The sequence below is a fragment of the Haliaeetus albicilla genome, chromosome 4, assembly GCF_947461875.1.
Source record: "Haliaeetus albicilla chromosome 4, bHalAlb1.1, whole genome shotgun sequence".
In the NCBI taxonomy this organism is placed as follows: domain Eukaryota; kingdom Metazoa; phylum Chordata; class Aves; order Accipitriformes; family Accipitridae; genus Haliaeetus; species Haliaeetus albicilla.
The window spans coordinates 49,496,348-49,517,027 of NC_091486.1; the positions used below are offsets into that span (position 1 = coordinate 49,496,348).

The 20,680-nt window shown below is 38.5% G+C and overlaps 1 protein-coding gene across 4 annotated transcripts in view; it reads left to right on the forward strand.

The window, feature by feature from the left end:
* Nucleotides 1–20,680, forward strand: part of CTNNBIP1 (catenin beta interacting protein 1) — a 33,734-nt gene continuing 13,054 nt past the window's right edge. Inside the window, exons 1-6 of one of the 4 annotated variants that reach the window (XM_069782560.1) lie at nucleotides 15–184; nucleotides 4,077–4,156; nucleotides 6,815–6,854; nucleotides 16,460–16,549; nucleotides 19,422–19,543; nucleotides 20,003–20,093. In XM_069782560.1, the coding sequence (XP_069638661.1) occupies nucleotides 19,448–19,543; nucleotides 20,003–20,093 (187 nt within the window). In that variant the 5' untranslated portion in view covers nucleotides 15–184; nucleotides 4,077–4,156; nucleotides 6,815–6,854; nucleotides 16,460–16,549; nucleotides 19,422–19,447. Of the gene's footprint in view, nucleotides 185–4,076; nucleotides 4,157–6,814; nucleotides 6,855–6,892; nucleotides 6,980–9,312; nucleotides 9,362–16,459; nucleotides 16,550–19,421; nucleotides 19,544–20,002; nucleotides 20,094–20,680 lie in introns of those variants that run through there. The other 3 variants (XM_069782559.1, XM_069782561.1, XM_069782562.1) reach the window with 3 other exon arrangements.

Below are 20,680 nucleotides of genomic sequence, written 5' to 3' on the forward strand. Positions count from 1 at the left end.
CGCCCGCCCGCCCGCCTTGGGCCGCCGCGGTGAGTCACGACGGAGGAGGCGGCCGCTCGGCTCCGCTCGGCTCGGCTCCGCTCGGCTCGCCCGCCCGCCTGCCCGCGCTCAGTGCGCCCGCCCGCCCGCCGCCGCCGCCGCCCGTGCCGCAGGACCGCCGGGGCCGGCCCGGCCCCGCACTCAGGTGAGCGCGGCTGCCCCTTTGTGCGCGGCGCCCGGCCGTGAACAAAGGCGCTCGCCCGGGCCGGGGCGCCGCTCCGCCGGCCCCGGGCCTCCGCGCCTCCCCTCTGCCGCCCCGCCGGGGCCGGCTCCCGCGCCCCTTCCCCGGCCCGGCGCGGAGCCCGGCTCGGGGCCGCGGCCCCTGACCTCCCCGGGGCCCGGCGGCGGCCGAGCGGTCGCGGTCGCGGTGGCGGTGGCTGGCAGGCCGTGGCCCCGCGGCACAGGTACGGGAGGTGCCTTTTTAATTTTCTGGCATCATCTCTTACGTCATGTGGCACCCTGTTTCACGGCGGCGGTGTCCCACCCCAGCAATGGCTGCATTTTTGTGGCAGGTGAAGTCATTCCCACGTAAAGCTGCTTAAGGTGCGCTGGAGCCGCCGGGAGGGCAGGTGTCACGTCCACGGGCAATAAAACACAGAATACTGGGACGCCCCGGCTCGGGGCAGCCCCCCCCCCCCACGTTTGTCGTACAAAAAGTGTGGGATGCCGCACGGCGTCCTGGCCCCCGGCATGAAAACTCGCGTGGGAAAAACGCCTCGGCCGGTATTTAATAGAGGGCTTCACTTGGAGGTAATTTCTACCTTGGCTAAAAATTGTGTTTCTAGAGCAGCTGAGGCAGCACTCCGTAACTTTCCATTTAGCGTAAAGGTGGACAGTATTTGCTGGCACACGGTAGTTCCGTATCTCTTGGAGAGATACGTGAGAGAGGAACAGCATCGTTTTCTGAATCGGAATACGTTAGCACTCTTGAAAGCAGATGAGAGATGATACTAGTTTCTGCTTAACATCCAGATGTGCTTCACAGGGTACATTTGACTCTCAGACTTGCGTTTGCTTTCTCCTCAAGAAGAGAATATTTTGCTCTGTTGTATATCATCTTTTATTTGACCGTTCCTCATCTTGGCACGTTGAACAAAATAAGCTTTGATGCTCTGCGAGATGAGAGCAAGACGTTCTGCAGATGTGGTGGTTTAAAGAAAACAAAATACCAAACTCCAAAAAACAACAGACATTGGAGGCAAGTTAGGTATGCTGTTCAGTTTTCTGACCTGAGTTAGCTCCAGTGGGGCGATAGGTATGTCTACTGAGTATTTTAAGAACATAATTTTTAAATATATTTACAAAATCAAAATTTTAGATTTAGTTTTTGTTGGCCACTGAACTTGCAAACTGTCGACTTCTCTTGCCCTTGGTATTTTTGGAGCTCACGTATGATGTGAAATAGCCTGCTGAAGGAGAAACACTATGTAAATGGTGAAAAGTGAGCTTGAGGGACAACAAGGCTAAACCACGTATTTCAGGGGGCTTGTTTTGAAAGTATGGGTATTCAAGGTGAGGGGGCATACAGAAAGCTACATATTACTACTTTTTTAAATGTGGGCTTATTTTCTTACCAATCTAAAAGATACTGTTTGCTTTGACAGACTGATTCAGCTGGAAAATGGTGGCAGGTGTACTTCAGATACATTGGAGTTGCTCCACTTTGCCGTTAGCTGAAAAAGCATCACCCTTTTCATTGTTATCTCTGGCATCTTGGTAGAAATTGGCAGCTTCGGTATAATTTAGAATTGCTGGTAAATGGATTTGCATGCTCTCTTAGCTGATGTGGTGCATCATAACGGTGTAAATCTAAGAGGAAGCATGTAGAATGGAACAAGTGCAAGAGCAAAGGCCATTTTGAACAAGTTAACTGATAATTGATTGGCTGAAGTTCTATGGCTTACCCAAAATTGCTTCAAAGCAGTAGTTCTCTTCTAGTTCATTTTAAGTGTTGCAACAGAAGTTATGAGAAGTTATACAGGACACAGAAGTGCTTTCAGGATTCTTTTTGACATCCATGTGGGAAGATACTGAAATCTTCATCAGGAAAATCATCCCATAGCCTGATAGGAGTCATTGTAATAAATACATATCAGATTTATCATGGCTGTCGCTTGCCTGAATGCCTGTTTGCAGTTGTGTATGGGAGCTCTGTGTACTGCACAGGCAACGTAGGTGTGTGGGGAAGAGGGCTATTTGCTCACAATATGAATTGAAGCTTCTGTTGTCCTAACAAGAATTGGTTAATACTCATACATTTCCCTAGATATACAATGTAATAATGTGAAGTACTAGGGCTGCACAGAAAGCAAGTTCTGAATCATGATTTTATGGGAAGTGTGTAGTTGCATCAATTCCTGCTCTCTTCCATCCTTTGCCATTTCCCTCCTTCCCCCATCCAGGGTTTTAGAGTACTTAACTTGGCAAGAGGAGAGAGGTTTCCGAAACAACTTGTATTATTTTCTAAACAAAACCAAAAGTGAACTGAAACAAAACCTAAATTTTGTAATGGCAAACATTGACTGTGATATACATCTATTGCTGAAAATTAAAAATCATCCTGCGGTTGCACACAGGCAAATAAAGTGAACATCTGAACATGTTTGATATGGTGAAACTAATGTTAAAGGTTAATGCTTTGCCTAGGAAACAACTTGAGTGAAATCGATCTATTTATATTAGTTTAATACGAGTTTTTTCCTCTCCAGAATGTTTGTCATCTGTAACCAACATAAACATTTATGATTTTTAGTAAGTATTTCAATTAGTAAGTTGACTATAAAGCATCCCTCCTGAGCATCTGACCTAGTTTTAAGCATCAAAAACGCGCCCAAGTGCTGTGCATACAGAAAGGCAGTAGGCTTTTGGAGGCTGCTGTTGAATGTGCTTGGAGAAACTTACAGCAGAGTTTTTTCCAAAACAGAAGGATTGGGTATCTTCAGAAATATTTCTATACATGTGGATGCAAAACTGTATTTCTTATTATCGCAAGCTGTCATCAGATTGGATTTCCTGCTGAAATCCAACACGGACAGTAGCAGCTGTTACAGCTATACCACACCATTGTGTACCTAATGCGGAATTGATTGAACCTGATGTTAATGTTTTTAATTGGAAAAACTGTAATCCTAATAAAAATGCCAAATATTTGTATTGTGGGAGTTGGCATAAGTGTTGTAGCTAGAAGGTAGTTATAATTAAATTTTTAGATAGTAAAAGTAAATTACTTTTTCTGCTGTGTTTCCAAATATGATAATAGTCATGATGGTAAAGCTGGTCAATCATGTTCTTTATTTAAACTCTCAATGTGGTACTTCTGGAACGGTATGGTGGGATATTCAGCCAAAAATAGACCTTAATTTATAATAAGAAAGATGTAAAAAAAAAAATCATAGTGTTTAATAGTTTTAATTGAGTCCTCTTTAAAAAAGCACGTAATCCTTTATGTTTTTCCAATAGACTAACCGTGAAATCCATTGTATCTTGTAAGATTCTCTCTTGAAAATATGCATATATAAGTTTTGGGGGGTTTCTGTCTTCAGTGTTAAACCATATAACCAGAAACCATACATAATTCATATTCATAATGCTTTCTAAAAAAAATTCTTTTAAAATAACTCTCTGCATCACAGGTATTAGAGATATATTTTTTTTGTTCAGTTTGAGAGCTTTGATTTGCTGGAAAAGTAATAGTATTCATTAACTTAATTCCAGTAAAGCTATTGCATGTATACAAGTATGTGAATAGTCTCAGAAGATGTTTATGTTTTGATGCTGATGTACGCCAAAGATGTAACTTATTGGAATGAAAACGTTTTGTCACATACTCCACATCCTAAGAAATGTTGGTAGTCTAATGGTCTCACTTCTGAGTACATGAGGGAAATGATACGTAAATAGGTTTTAAATGTACTAAAAACTTTTTACCAACGAACTTTATTTCACTTAGAAAAAAACAACAAACCACTGTTTGCTGTTGTTGATGCTGTTGTATCTCTGAGAATGGATGAGACTTACAGTTCTTTTTCTCTTTAAAGAGCCGTGACCTGTCTGTGAACTTCGATTGGCTTAAGAAAGCAGATAGACCAGAATGAGCAAAACTACGGCGTGTTAATAGGTGAGAAGAAACCAAAGATCAGAAAAATAACCGGAAAAAGTTAGTTGGTAATTGAATAAGGACAACACTCTTCTGACCTTGGGATTTATTTTCAGACTCAGTGTTGGGGAAGCATTATGTAACAAATGCTCAAAAAAATGAGGAAGGTTAATTTGTTGTTTCTGCTCGCTACTGGTGATTTGACAAAACTTTACAATGCTTGTGTATGGTTTAAATCTCAGCTTGAATTTAGGAAGTGTAATCATATTTCTTGTTTTTCAGTAAGTATTTTCAAGGTTTTACAGAATATCTAATCTGTCAAGCCTGTTTTTTAAAAAAAAATATCGATATATCATAATTATTAATGCTATTTTAGAAACAAACAAAAAAAACCCCCACAACCTAAAAAATCTCATCTGGAGATAAACTGCCATGAAAAAAAAAACCAAAAAATTTCAACTTCTTGCGTTATTAGAATTCTTGTGACTGACTAAATTAGCTACTGATTGGGGAACAGAAATGGAGCCAATAGATTTGTACAACCATCACACATGTCTCAGGATGTTCTGTTTTATTTCCTGCAATTACGTAGACCAAGAATTTATTTGATTTTTCAGAAAGTCCATTTTCTTTATGTTACGAGGGTAACTAACAAATACGGAAGCAACTTAAGTAATCAACTCTGTTTACGACCATGACCAAGCTCTGAAACTTTCTGACTCAATTTATCCTTCTATAAAATTAGTTGACTGCTTCACAGGAACGTTAAGATGTTTAATCAAAGTGTAATTGTTTTGCCTCTGAACTCATCCAGGTCCTGATTCAATGCACGTTGAAGTCAGTGAGGAGCTTTTAATTAATTTCATTGAGCCTTAATTAAGTATACATGTACACACACCCATGTACACTTAAAGGAAATGTGACCTAAATTTTTGCAGCAGAGTTTCTGTAAAGGAGCAGTGTAGATACTGAAACAGTTTAAGGTAAACTACTGATGGAAGGCTTTTTGTAGAAATGAGAAGGGGATAGTGCAACTGTGGTGACCTCTGGTGCCCGTTGCCATACTAATGTAATTTTAATAGAGTTTCCTAACTTTGAGCAAGTAGATCTTATATGGAAAACTGAAAATGTCATTGGGTCCTGGTAGCTCGCTCAGTTGGTCGGGGGAGGCAATATCAGACTTTAAGATAAACATAGTTAACTGAATGTTTATGCAAAAATGGTCAGCAATAACACACTTAAAATATAATTAACTTTAAGGGTTGATGCCAAATTGAGAAAAATGGGAGCATTCACATCTGCTTAGCTGCTTTTTTTCAGGAATGTCTGTAGATGCCAAATAATACTCATTGGTTTATGTGGAATTCATGAAAGGTTTTGCTTAACTTGAGGGGTCGGAAACATCAGATTTTTTTAAACAGAACTTTTATCAGTGAAAATTTGGTCAGCAGCTACAGGCAACTCGGCAAAATAAACCTTTCACAATTCGCATAAAACTGTTTGCAACGGTTTTCTTAATGTTTCACTGTTGTGATTCTTAGTTCACTAGCTCTTACAAAATAAGGTTTAAACCTTAAATAAAATCTGTGTGCATAATAGCAGGTATGAGAAAATACAGTTTTGGCACCTTGTTTTTAATATATCCATTTCATTGTACTTTTCTTGGTAGCTGCAATTTTTTACAGAACTGCTATAAGCTCTTTCCTTTTGTTGAGAAATTAAATATAATAAAGATGCACTGTAATTGTACAAATGGTTTGGGAAGTGCAGAAATCTGTCTGCAACTTCAGTTAATTCCCTTTTACCATTCTGCCTTAAATTGGTGGTTGTTTCATGTAGTCCTGCTCATGGAAACTTTCTGAAGTGGTCTGGAATCTTAGAGTAGTTTTAACTTGTAGAACGATCAGCCTTGTATTGAGCATTGTTGTTAGTGGTCTCTGAGCTAACACCTTTTGTTATTATTGGTATATATTGGAGTTTGATTAATCAAAATAGGTATTGTTGCATCTGCATGATGCCCCCATTCTTAGGGGAGTGATTGCCATTTATCCTGTAAAAGCATCAAATTTTACGTATATAGGAGTTCTCGAAACAATCCGTTTTAAGTATTTCACTTCATTAGTGTTGATCTCTGAATGAATCAAACTTGCCACACAATTCCACGTACAGTTTTCCATGCAGCTCAGCTTGGTTGCCTTTAACCTATGTGCATTCTCAGTCTTGCCTGTGATTCTTCCAGTTTCCATTGTACTCTGAAATCAGTCAGTCCCAGCACTGATTGGGCCTTGATACAACCCTTAAAAAACCCCTGTAGTCAGTAGTTTATTTCTCTCCAGCCTATGTGTGTTTGTTTGTACAGTAGTGCTAGAGGGAGATTTCTGCTGTCAAACTAATGACCTTGTACAGGTTTATTTCACAGTTCAGGGCTAATATAATTAAGGTAACATTAAAAATTGTGGCTAGGGAGGAAGGAGATTGCATTCCTTTTCCTGAGAAATAGGAAGTCTCTTGAAGGCAAGATTTCCTTCCTTGTAATCCCACTTTACCAAAAATTACAGAAAGCAAAATGTCTGTGGTAAAATTGGTGTGTAATTAGGAATTTGTTTTAAACTTGTGAATGTTAAAAAGTCCTCTCTTAAAATTGACAAGGATTTTTTTCCTTCCTCCTCTCTCCATCAGATATCTTTGCAGCATGGTCTAGTTTGGTGACCTAAAGAAGGTAACAAAAATCCTTTTTTTGTACTTTTTGTTTTTTAGTAAGTCCTTCAGAGAAGAAGGAACTGGCATACTTTTGCACATATGATTAAAACAGCTATTTAAACCAGTTTATGAAACGCTATTGAGGTAAGTTCTCAAGGAATATTATTTTATGAAGGCCCTAGAAGCAGGGGTCACTTGCCCATATTATCCAATAATGCTAACAGATCACTGAGGAGGCAAAGGTTTTGTGTTGTCATTAGTGCAAAAAAGATGATCAAGGAATGTATTCATATTGGACAAATAGCCATTAAATCTTAGTTCAACTTTCAGCAAGAGCTATTAATAAAATACCTCTTTAAATGGTTTAAAAAATTAAACCATACATTGATTCAAAGCTGAAAGCATTTCTTTGCTTTTTTGGTTGTGGAGAGCATCCATGGGGAAAGTGGCACAGTTTGGTTGGGGTTTTTTTTTTTCCTTCTCTAAAGAAGCACAATAAGTAGGTGTCACAAGGAGTGTATTTATCACATTTTACAGCAAATGTTATTGATGTATGAGGCCAGAACAATATTTCATGTTGTTGTCCAATGGTTAGGCAATTTTAGTAGTCAAGAACTATTAATCTAAGTGTCTCTGGTCCTAACACTGTACTTTGATACAGTATTGCAAAACGTTAAAATGCTAAGTAGTCACCAACATAATAACAGCTCATGTTTTAATTGCTTTAAAAAAAATCTAGCCATCATCTCTCTATTGTAAAAGATCTGTAGGCATTTTTAGTGTAAAATTTATATGATCTGGCATTAATGATGTTCAGATGTCAGTATAAATTACAGGGCAGCATAGGTCACGTTTTAAATTGAAAGCTATCTGTAATATGCTAGGCATCTGTAGGAAGATACTATGTTCATGAGTACCAAAGAAATGCCTATAAATGGTGCTTCAGTGAGTGGCATAGTGGGGAGAAATCCTTTCAGTAGGCATTACTCATGATGTCTGCCGTTTCTGGTTAAATATAACAATACAGTGTGCTTAAGCTGATGAGAAGTTGTTCACTAGACCACAGGCAGTTTGACTCCAAATATGGTACTTCTGTTTTTGGGGGGCTTTTACTGCATGCTTGTAAATTGAAATTAGATGTTATTGTTATTTTAACTGCTTACTGATACTTACTGGAATTTTGCCTAGTCTGATTTTAGATTGTGATGGTTTATGATTGGTTAATAGTGTCACTTGCCTTTTTGTTAAAGTTGACTGAAACATCAAATTTTGCACTAGATGTAGTTTAATTTAAAAAATCTGAATACAAATACAGTATTAATTGAAACTATTTGGTTGAAAACGTACCAAATACTGAAGTGCTTCTCCATTAGCACTGCTGGTAATTCTGAATGTGTGCTTGTTCATGCATATTTCTGTTTCCTCTTCCGTTTCTAGCCACTTGAGAATTACTGAAGGAGGCAGAAAAAACATCCTGCACCTTGTGGGCATATATATAAAGTTGCATCAATTTTGACATTGTACTCTGTTGTGTAGGCATGGTAGGCTTATTTTAGGTTCATTATGAAGACTGAACAGATTTCTTGCTTCTACAGTCAACTAGTTCTTTATCAGTGTTTATGCTTCATGAGCGTAGGGTGTTTGTCCTGTGTATTAAGTTATTTTTTAGCCTGTTGAGTTTGATTTCTGTAATATAAATGGCAGTCTTCAGTAAAACCCAGTTTCAATGCTGATGATCTGTAAGTGTTCAGAGGATTGCGAGTCCAGCGTTACCACTTCTTGCAGAGCTGCTTTGAAAACATGACTTTGGTCATAAAGCTGATTGACATTACAAGAAAATGAAGTGACCACAATTAATGGTCTTGATCTTCCTTGTGTATGTTTGTGTATTGGCCTTGGTTCAGTTTCTACAATGATCATAGAACAGATGTGCTGCAGGAGGCTCTGTCATTGGTGTTAATAATTAATAGTGAAAAAATATGGTACTTCATAGGTGGAGGTGTTATATGCGTACATATTTGTACAATGTGTGCAGCATGCATGCCATATAAAATGGGATAGATATCTTGAAAATAATTCTTGATTCTTGTAAGCTGTTGATGAAATTTTTACCTATTATCGGGGCTCCATTTTTTCACTGGTTTATGATTCAAGGTAAAATCAAACTATGAAAATAAAGCTAATCTCTTAAGAACAACAAAAGGTATCTCAAGTTTGTTATGTCTATGTCCTGGAAACTTCATTTTCTGTTTCTGAAAAGATAGAGATCCATAGAAAGCACTGCCGTACAGTTTTGTTTTGATGACGCATGCGTAACACTCTTTTTATAGCAGTAATTCTTTTGTGTGGGATGCCTGGTGGTTAAAATCATTGGCTGTCTATCATTAGTGCCTTGTTTCCTGTCTAGAAGATTTGTAGCTTTGTTATAAATAGGGGAAGAGGTACATGAGCCTCTGTGAAAGATGCTAATGATTAGGACAAGAGCAGCACTCGTCAGTCCAGCTGTTGAAGACCATTTTGAGTAAAGTATTGTAACATTCTTTTAGAATTGTTTCTTTGACTGGGATAGAATTTGTGTATAAACTGCTGTAGCTAAGTGTTGTCACTTTTTAAAGAATTTTTGACAAATTCATCTTTGAAGTGTGAATACCTTTGCGAAATGAAAGTCTTTTTTTAAGATTTTGTTGCTGTTACTACGTTTAATTTCAGAGGCTTAAAGTTGACTGACATGAACTACCTAAAAAACCTGTGCTGCCTCTTTTAACTGTATGAGATATGATAGATGTCTTCTTTTTGAGAGATTGCTGCTGTAGTACAGCAAAAAAAAAAAAATCTGGTTTGTGTGTGTCTGAAGGTCTGGAGGCAAGCATTAATTTCATAAAAATGATGATTGTAATGGTGGGATTTTTTTTCTACAGTTAGCTTTTGAGCATTGATGTAAGAACTGTTTTAGTATATTGGGAAGCTTTTTTGCATGTACCTCATTACTACTTTTGAAGTCCTTTTTGAAGCTCTTGAAAGGTGATCCAGCACTGGAAAAAAAAAACCCACTTGTTTTTACAGATTTTTTCATGTCTAAATGGCAGTGGTTTGGGCTGTTTCCTGTCCCTCTTCAAGAGGGAGGACTGTACTGTTTTGTTAAAAATTTAAATCTAACATTTAAGAGATGTAAACCTACCACTGGCATTCCAGTTGTAAATTGGCCAAAATCTGACACTGGGTTCAGATTCTAGTGAGTTAAAAGATAATACTGAACATAGGAATGAAGACCAAAAAAAAACCCAAAACCCCATATTTCAATTCTTACCATTCACCTATAAATAGGTAGCTGTTATGAATTCTTCATTGCCGTATCCTTCTAGAGATGGGAATTAATCCAGTCTCCAGCTGCCTGTGACTGAAGGTCATGAGTCAGACTGAATTAGAGGAAAATTTGTAGCAGGATTTTGCAGACTCTGGATCCTGACTTCAGGTTTTAGGCTCCAGCCTGGAAGGTTTTTAGGGCTCTAGCTGTTCTCTGTAAAATGTCATTTGAAAATTAACAAGGCTTAAAGGTGCAGCATCCCCTTGCACTTACAAGCTTCCCAGTATGACCATGTTTTAACCACTGAAGTACTCAATAGTAGAACTGTGGAGGCTAATAGCTTGACCTTGGATAATGATATCATAGAGTTAAAGGGACCTCTTCATGCTGGCTGTTAACTCAATTTGTGTAGTGCAAAGGAAACCTGCAGCGGTTGGTTTTATTCACCATAACTCCTTATCTGAGCTTTTGTAATCCTATCCCATTAATTGAGGTTTTCAGCTGCCTTGAATAGAACCAGCCAAATTCAAGAAAAAAAAAAAAAGTTAGCTGAACTAACTCCTGTTGGATTTCTTTTGGCTATAACTGGAAATGATACAAGATATTAAAGAGGTAGTCAGCTGTGACTTACATTTTAAAGAGCTTGCCGGATGGCTGCTGTAAGTAGCCTAAATTATTAAAACCGAATACGTAAAATACTACATTTACTCACAGCTCACTGCTTCCCCCCCACTAATTTAGGCTGTGCACATTCCTCAGTTTCACTTTGTTTTTTCCCATACCAGTAAAATGTGGATGTTAGGAATTTCAGCATTAGAGGACTACAGTGTTGGAAGGAATATGTAATTTGAAGGAACAAAAGCTGGTGTTGCTTTCTCATTGCATTAAATAAGCATGTCTTTAAAATTAAATGGGATGCTTAAGTAGTTTGCCTTATGCAAAATTTACAAACATCCCATTTTTTAGTGTCTTTTTTTCTTTTTCTGCTGGGATGTGAGATTTTTTTGGTGGTTTGGTTTTTTGGGGGGGGGGGTGGGGGTTAAAGGGATGATGGGAGGGAGTCAGAGTAATTTAGAAGTTCTTTATTATGAACCCATCTGTGGCATTGTCCAGCAGAGAAGACCTTCCAGGTTTTGAATGAATAAGAGTATAGGAGGAAGTGAGGGAAATACAGTTACGAATCTGTAATTTTCCGTTGCTGTGTGTTAGAATGCTCCTCTACTGAAAGCATTCGGTTAAAACAGTTCTTGTGGGTGAGCTTGAGTTTCCTTAGGAGCAGTTTCCATGTGTTCGTAAAACAGACTAGTTAAACTGAGTTTGAGTAGAGATTTCTCCTGTCTACGGTTTTTTTTGAAGTGAAAACATGGTAGCTGATGTTCTAAATCTAGTTAGGGAAAAAAAAAAAAAAGTGAGGCTAACTGCAAAGGCAATATTTTTTCATTACATACTGTTGTGTCCAGGGTCAGTAATTGAAGAGAAAGCTGGTATGATTCTTTAGTTTGGTTTTTGGGGGAAGGATTATATTGTATTTTCATTATAAACTTTACAGGACAAGTAATAATGTGGAGAGGTAGGGAAGCATCTTTTAATGCTAGTGGAAGAGTTTAAAAATACTTAATCCCATTCTACTTTGGTAACATACTTGTAGCCCAACTGTTTTTCAGTGTAGATGTACCTACGTCTTCTGGTTCCAAACCCACATCCAGTTTACTCTCATCTCTAACTTACTGCCTTGCTAGAAAGTGTAACTTCAGTCTACGGCGTTTTGCATGAGGGTGATAGTCACGCTTTCTTTTGCCAAGGGGACAGGATTGCACATACCCTTTCTGCAGCCACAGATCGGTTTGGTAGGCAGACAAACAGGGACTGGAACGGGGATGTCAGGCGTGCTTGACTCTGCCCAGTCCACATGTTGGGCCTTGCAAAGCAGAAGGCATTCCTGTGATCCTCACCCAGCCCTTCTGCAGGCAGCATGGGGAATGAAGTGCTGTAGAACAGGACAGTTTTTCCATTTGTTTACTGACCAACCTTGTTTGCTACTTGGGAAAGGGCGGGAATGTTTTTAAACTCAAATTTATTGCTTTGGCAAAGCTGGGCTGGCAATTTTGGCTGAAATATATAGATCTTTCTCATTTATTATTCTGTCTTGTGAATCATTAAAAATAAATGAGAAATAAATTTCATTCCCTACGCCTACCAAACAAGGGGAAATTAGGTGACCCAATTATGTCCATTTGCACTGTGTTGGATACAGCAGGACAAGCTTGTAGGATTTAGTCTTTTAACACAGTCTAGCAAAGAATGTAATCATTTCAGACTAAAACTACAGCTTTTGAAATGCACAGGTTAGTCTTTTTTTGTGAGAAAGGAATTGAATAATGGCATCGGAGAGTAGAACTGTGCTTAGCTGCAAAATAGATGAGGTATTGGCAGCCCAAACTTTCCTGTTGGCATTGCACATCTGCCTCACCCTTACCTGGAGAGACCAGTTCCAGACTTGATAGTGCATTCTGTATGGCTTCATCAGCAGCCTTTGTCATCTCTTCCCTTAGTGCTAGTAATTCAGGATATGATTACCAGAAATTCAGCTGAGACCCCAGTATTTCTTTGCTTAGGCCATTAAGTATCAACGAACGTGTAACTGGGCTTCTGAATAGCTTTGGCTGTTCATTCTTTTCAGTGAACAGCTTTCCAGTTGAGTTCTGTTTAATGCTGTGGGGATTCCTTCAGTCCAGTACATGGCGGTTCTTGTTTTTCTATCTCCTTGTCTGGCTTTTTGTGCTGAAAATACAGATTGAAGTGTTATCGTTCAAGGAATGGTTCTCATATGTAATATAACATAACTGGCAAGAATAGGTAAATAAATTAATTCTGTGTTTTAACTATAAACAGTAGGATTCATTAGTGCTATTGATAAAAGGTTGTTTATAATGTATGGGATGTGCAAAATTTGGTTTTATCTCTGCTGATCAGCAGACATTCAGCTGCCAGCATCCTGCATTTGGCATGTTGCATCCTGATGCTGGTTCAATTTCCTTATGCTGTTGTAATTCAGTGACATGTACTTCAAAAACATGTTTCTTTTCAATTAGTGTGCCTTACATTTTACTGTAAAAACCTCATTTAACCTAGCAGTGTTTGGGGAAGCAGCATGATCCCGTACGTGACAGAACCTAAAGTTAAGACTTTGACCTTTTTCCATCTACCATATGGACATCTCTGAACTTGTAAACATTACTTCAATGCTTTTATGTTTTTCTGTATGTTAAAAATACTCGTCGTAGCAATCTCTGACCCAAGTGTAAACCATTCTAAGGAAGTAGAATTATTAGGATAGAAGGATAAGGATGGATTGAAACTGGAGTCTTTGTGCTTAGAATAGTTTTCATTTCATTTCCGTGGTAAAGGACCTTGCATGGTTTCATCTGTTCTTAAATCCTGGCTGGGAATGTAAGCTTATTTGGACAAGAGGAGTTTTGATTGTAAGTTTGAGAAATGGTTTTATGTTCTTGTATTCTGGTGACACCTAAGTTGGAAAGTGTTGAGTTACTACTTTTTTTTTTTTTTTTTCTCATGCTCATGGGAGTACATGGTATGAGTTAAGCTTTGACAGAACCTCATGACCAGGAGAAAATCTGAACCTTGCTTTCTGTGGTAGAAGTGCTGATTGGTGTGATGAGCCCAAGCAGCTGTTTGTAGTGCCTGGGTAAGAGTAGAGAGGCTTTTGTGAGGGTCAAGTGATACAGAGTCCTGCAGCATTAATAGACTAAATGAAGCAGTCACCACTTCTTTAGACAGAGACAAAAAATTGGAACTGAGCGTAGGCAAAATAAACAATGTTCTGACCTTGCAGGAGTAAAAGGTGGATACAGGTGAGCAAAGAAGCAGAATTCAGAGCTGGTAATTGCAACTGAGGCAAAGAATTACCTGATCTGAAAAATGCTTTGGGGATGGATCATTGTGTAGCACACAGGTCTATTGGGACTCAAGATTGTGGGCAGAACTCGTGCTAGTAGTGATTCAGCTGTTCCTCAGCTGTCTTGCTAAACTCTTTCTCATATTTTGCACTTCTTCCCTCCCACCCTCAAAATACACAGTTGCAAAATATTTTTAGATCTTATTTCTTAGGGTTTGTTAGAGATGAATGTGGAAGTGTTGATGTGTAGTTGAAAATGTTGGAAGTATGAGCTGCTGTTTAGATCAGTTGGTAGGAGAACCTCTGTGTGGCTTTGGACTGGTCACCAGGCCTTTTAGTCTTACTTTGTTCTCATACTTCTAGGAAAAAGTAATGAAACCTCTTTTTTTTCTGGGTGGTGTTGGGTTTTTTTTGTTTGGTTTTTTGTTTTTTTTTTTTTTTACTCCAGTCATTTTTGGACCCTTTAGCAATAAAGGTGCTTGTTATTCAGAGGATGTGCCCTATGGTTTAGCAGAGAAGTTCTCAAGTTCTGGTGCGCAACCTTTATGTTCCACCCATATATTTGTTGTGACAGTGGTGAGGTGAGTTCAGCTGGGGGCAGCCACGTGGATCAGACAAAGACAGTGTGTTTTGGGTGCTGCTGCTGACTTGTAGAGGGACTAGACTTTTGCTTGAAAGTAAAACTGTCTATGATATAAGCCTTCTGGCTGGTCATGAAAATGGCCTGTGGAGGCTGTTTTGGTTCTCAGCTGAATTCCTCTGAATTTATAGGGTTAGGAAAACATTTGATCTCTCTGTTTTCATTTGTATTTGGTGTTAAATATAACAAACGCATAGATTGCTATTATTTGCCATTTGGGGTGTGTGTGGGGAATTTTAATGGTAGGTGTAAATATGCCGTTACCGTCAGTAGGACAGAAGTGCATCTCAGAAGTGATTACTTCCCATGCTCTAATCCTTTCCTTTAGGAAGGAGTTCCACAGTTGTGTGGTGACTATTTGTACGGGGGGGGGGGTGTCTTTGAAGTCCATAGAAATGAGAACAGCAATTAGTTACTGCAAACGGTCCTGTTGTCAATGCTGTACGTAATCTTTCTTGGGACTACATTGCATATTTAGAGGGCAAGAACAGTGAGAACTAATTAGTGAGGTAGGGCTTAAATAATCCTTTCAGAGCAGGCAATTTCTCTTCTCTGGAGAGGTGAAATGATTCTTTTAAGCCATTGATAAAGCTCAGCTGCTTCCAACACTTATTAGTAAGAGACACTAGAGGACCTATGGGCAAAGCTAGCAGGTATTTTGGATTCAGTGTTTCCCTGATGAACCTAGTTTACAGAACAATTGAGTAGCTCTAGCTACTGCAGTTGTGTTTCCTTGCTAGTAATGACATCTGCGTGGGGTGGTGAACAGCCATGAAAGAAATTGAATTAGTCTAGATCTGCATTCACTTGTTGACCACAAAAAAAAAAAAAAAAACCCACAAAAAAAACCAATACCAAACTATGTTTGGTAAATTTAAGCTGGACCATTAACAAATGGTGCAGATATGCGTATATTCCCTAATCAGAAGCTCGTTAATTAAGGACAGCAACTTATGCTATTAATTCCATGATTCTATCTGCGATGCTGTCCTGAGTAGCAGGCACTTGCTATTTCATTGCACATTACAGAGGGCTTGAACTGTCACTTCATTTGTGAGATTGAGCTGCTTGCCTTAGAGGCTTATGTGATGGATAGGATGAGTTATAAATTCTTACCATGCCCTGATACCCAGTGTCACTTGTAAAATATGTTCAGAAATATGTCACAAGTCTTAAAAAAAAAAAAAAGTAGTCTGTAACTGTTAGCTGTTGGTGACTGAACAGTGAGGTTGGTCTGAAAAATTCTGCGCAAAGAGATTTCCAGCCCAGCTTTCAAGTGCCAGTCTTGGTAATTGCTATATTCAGATAACATATGCATAGCTGAAAACAACAATTTTGGTCAAAATCAGCATGCTTGACATTTCTCCCTAGTTTTCCTCAAATCTTTGGTAAGCTACGCCTTTTTTTTTTTTTTTTACTAGAAGAAATTACATGTCACAACGTTTATTGTTTTTTTCCAGGGAGTTGGGTTTTATGCTGAAAGCTTCTTAAAGAATGCAAAGCTTGAATGCATTCCATTCTCAAGTGATTGGGAATGTCATTGGTATGGTTAGGGTGTAAATCTTGCAGATGAAGAATAGCTTGACCTTTAAAAACCTTACACTTTAAAAAGGGTCTACAAACTCCAGACAAGCCTACAGTTTTATGAATTTTGGCTAGACCGTGTTCTAAAGAAGACTGTGATTCAAAGCATATTGAATGAAGGGTCTTTCTGGTTTTCAACTTTGTATATTTCTGTAATGCTTTGCTCATTTGTTTTCACAGGGCAGTTTCTTCATACATTTTTTCCAGCTACAGTCATTAATCGGGACTGAACACGTGGGTTATCTGATCTTCTGTGGTTTTTAGAAGCAGGTATGTTGGCAGGGAAATCTCTGGTGTTTCATTGGTTGGGGACAGGGGGACCACAGCTTCATCTATGTGCCAGAAAGAATTGTAGGGTTAGGGAAATTCTGCTTAAGTAAGGTTTCATTATGTATAGCATATTAATGTAGCTTTTTTGAGAAAGCAAAATTGATAAGTACTTTGATAAGATTTTTCAGTCCTTTATTTGTAAAGATGGCTTGTGCTGTCTTCTGGGCATATACTAGCTTTGTAAGTGGTTTTGGAAATTTACTGATGTAATATGTGCTGGGTAGCGTTGTCATCCTAAACCGTGTCTTATAAAAGATTTATGTAACAGGAACAGAGATATGTTAAGGTTTTTCATGCTGGAGTCTCAGTACTGTCTTAAGACTTTTGTCTTTTTACTTTGATGTCATAAAGTAGGAAAAGCTATGGTGGCTGAGGCTATCACACAAAATAATTGTGCAGTGTATGAAGAACAAAGCACTGTTGCTGTGTAATCTTCATTTAACCTCTTCATACATATATTTTGATAGCTTTTGAGCCATATTGAGTGCTTTTTCCCCTGTGTTGCTTGCTAACTTTGTGAAGCATTCGCTGAATGGGCAGGCTTTAGTATTTTTATCCTTCCTGTTAAACAGGTAGCTTCATGATAAATCCATCTTGGCTGAAGTTTACTTTAGAAGCACCAGGTTTAGATAGGAATTTCCATCACCCCTTGTTAAAGTTTGAAAAATTAATAAACAACTGGAAGACTATTACGATGGAAAACAATGAATAACAACATGTATAGACTACAAATCTCTTGTAATATCTGATGTGTAGAGGAATGCTGAAATGTGGTCTTCCTAGCTGGCATGGGGGCAGCCATGGCATTTTCTTGGTGCTTGTGTGTGGTGCCACCTATTGATAGGTATCCCATACAATTTGTTCCCTTTTTAAACAATAGGTGTGTTACCCCATTACGGGTTTTTGCTGTTGTGCTTTTTCTTTTCTAAATTGATTTCCTTGGCTACTGGTACAGCACCTTCCCTCTTCAAGTTACAGTATCTTAAAAAAAACAACTATGTATTAGTATAATATTAAGAAACAGTCACAACCTTTCAGACTTACTTGGTATCTTGATAAATGTTTATTGTTTTATCAGTCTCTGGGTATGTGTAACTTAATATCTTTTGCTCACTGTCTTATTTTGTTCATTGTTTTACTATTGACATCACTTGTTAGCACTTAGTAAATTGCACTGTGGAGTATATGCTTAATAACATAATCCAGTCTACTTATTTGAATTGACGCTACACAAAATATGGGATCGTTTTATTCCCCCTTCAGAAAGCACTTTGCTGATTATAGCAAAAAAAAAAAAAAAAAAAATCACCTTGCACATTTACAGGCTGCAAGCTTCCAAGCAGAATCATCTATGGCAAATCAGCATAATGCAAATCTTCCCACTGGAAACTTAGTCAAGTAGGACTGGTGATATAGCTTTCTGCACCTTTTACTACTGTTATCTTCATGCTAAGTAATGTGGGTGGTAAAGCCTATCCCAGCAGCTGCTACTTCAGTTTGCATTACTTCTGACTCACTCAGGAGGGCCTATGTGTAATTTTAAACTGTTTCCACACCCAGATTACTTTCCCTTAAAAATAATAATGAAAATAAAGTGAGGGGAGAGGTTGGTAATGACTCCAGGAAAACATTACATGGAAAACAGTGTATTTGAACCTGCTGTGATACAGTCTTCACTAAGCATGCCTGCTATGTAGTGTATTCCCTTGGTTACTAAGTTTCGGGCAAGCAGATTTAAAGCTTAGTATAGGACCCGACCCAGTTCTGTGAGTGAAAACTAGTTGGAGAACTGTTCTGGAGCTACTTTTCCAAGCTGTGCATGGTGGAAGAGTGTCTGGCTTACACCTCCGTTCACAGATTCTTTAGTGGGGATTATGTTTCTCCTACACAGTACTTTTAAGAGGTTAGTTTTGTTTGTTTTGCTGCTTTCCTAGTGTATTATTTGAAGCACCATTATTTTCGAAATTTGAAGTTAAGGTTTTTACTGTTGTTGACTTAAACATGCTCCAAGATAATTTTTAATAGCAGGTGGAGAGTATGCCTGAACATTTTTTTTTGTCTTGGTAAACACCCTATTGTACTTAAATAATTACCAGATACTCAGACAACAAAGTATAATCATGCTCTGCACTATACAATTTAGATAGCATAGTCTGTTTATTCCATAACATAATTATTTTTTAATAAAATAGATAAGCAAAACTGATTTTAAATGATACAAGAAAGGATGATAAACTCTACTCCTTCCCTGCTCCTCTTAGCTCTTCGTTCTCACCAAAACCATTTAATAAATTTTATTAATTTTTACAGAAGTGCAGTAGCCTTTTCTAGATGATGTAAAATGGAAAAAAGAAAGAAGAGAGGAGAAAGGCTTAAGAGTTTAGATTTCATCCAGCTTTTGTTTAGCCATTGCAGGCTTGATGGCAGTGCATTCTGCAACCTGTTTTCATACTGGTTGTGCTTATTTACGGGGAAAAAAACCCAAACCCACAGACTCTTCTGTCAGGGTGATTCTTTCATCTAGTTATTAGAATTCTCTTTTTCTACTCATGCAGTAATGTAACAACAGATAATGAGCTAGTAGGGATGTGAACATCAGCCTCTTTGAATGTTTGAGTTGCCTGTGTAAGGCCCAATTTAGCTGTTCAAATTTTTAAGGCTTTCCCCGATCAAGTGGTGCGATTCCTTACTCTCCCAGGCTATTAAGTGGTCTACCCACTGACAAAAAACAGGTATTTTGGAAATTAAACTTTTCCGATTATTACTATTATACCCTATTACCTATTTTACTTTGCCTTTTTCTGATCTTCAGGAAATCCAGGAGCTGGCAGGAGGGGAATGAACCGTGAGGGTGTCCCCGGAAAGAGTCCGGAGGAGATGTATATTCAGCAGAAAGTGAGAGTCCTCCTCATGCTGAGGAAGATGGGATCAAATGTAAGATGGACTGTCACAGCCCATATTTTGTGGCTTGCCAGTCAATTTTGTAGTACTGGGATAGTGCTTGCTGAGGCGGGCAGGTGATGGTTGGGTTTTATCACTGCGCTGTTTTAGCCGTCATTGATTTAACCATTATCTGCACAATGTATTTTTGCTTAAATATTATGAGGGTAAATCTGAGCATCTGATCATTTCTCTAAAGTTTTTCATTATTGGAAAACCAGCAAAATAAAGCAACTGTTTTAAGGCAACTTTGAATCTCTCCATGAATGCATGATGTACCAGTTTGCTGCTGTGTCCTTGTTGATGGTAATAGTTTGCACAAATAACAGTTGATTCAACTGTTAAAGAGTAGAATAGAGGCCACTGTTATGTTTCTTATTGGGAAGTGGGCGATAATATCTTCAGTCTTTCTTCATTTTCCTTTTTGCTGACTGACTCTTTGTACATTTCCAGCTGACTGCTAGTGAAGAGGAGTTCTTGCGCACGTATGCAGGTGTAGTGAATAGCCAACTTAGCCAGCTTCCTCAACACTCAATTGATCAGGGTGAGTACTGGATTTGTTTGCCTTGTGTTTGTTTAATCTGTGAGAACATTCTCGGAAAATACCAAATGTAGGTTCCTGTATTTCTGTAATAATAAATCTATCTGTAATAGTTAAACCCATCCTGCAATCTGGGATATGCAAGTCATTGCCTGCTATAATCTTTGGAAGAGAACTAGAGTGTACTGTTCAACAGGTGGTTTTATTTTAACAGGTAAAGTCAGCCTTGGCTATACGTAGGATTCGTTAGGATGAAGAGCATTGTTAAACATTTTATTCTCCATGATGATAACTCAAAACATTGATGGCCAAAGTCATGTGAGCTAAATGCATATATATAGCTTCCTACTCTATGTAATACGTAAAATAGAAATAAATTTTAACCTGATTGATTTTTTGCTATAGGTGAATTTGAATTCAGATATACATAGGTCCCTCTAGTTCTGAGTGCGTCTTAACTGCATTCAGTATGGATCCTCTGCATAAGATGACTTTCATCTAAATTTTTATATTTATTCTTAACCTGGACATCTGTGCTTAAAAAGGAACAAGCCTGGGGATGGCAAGCACTTTCTTTGTACGCTTCAGAC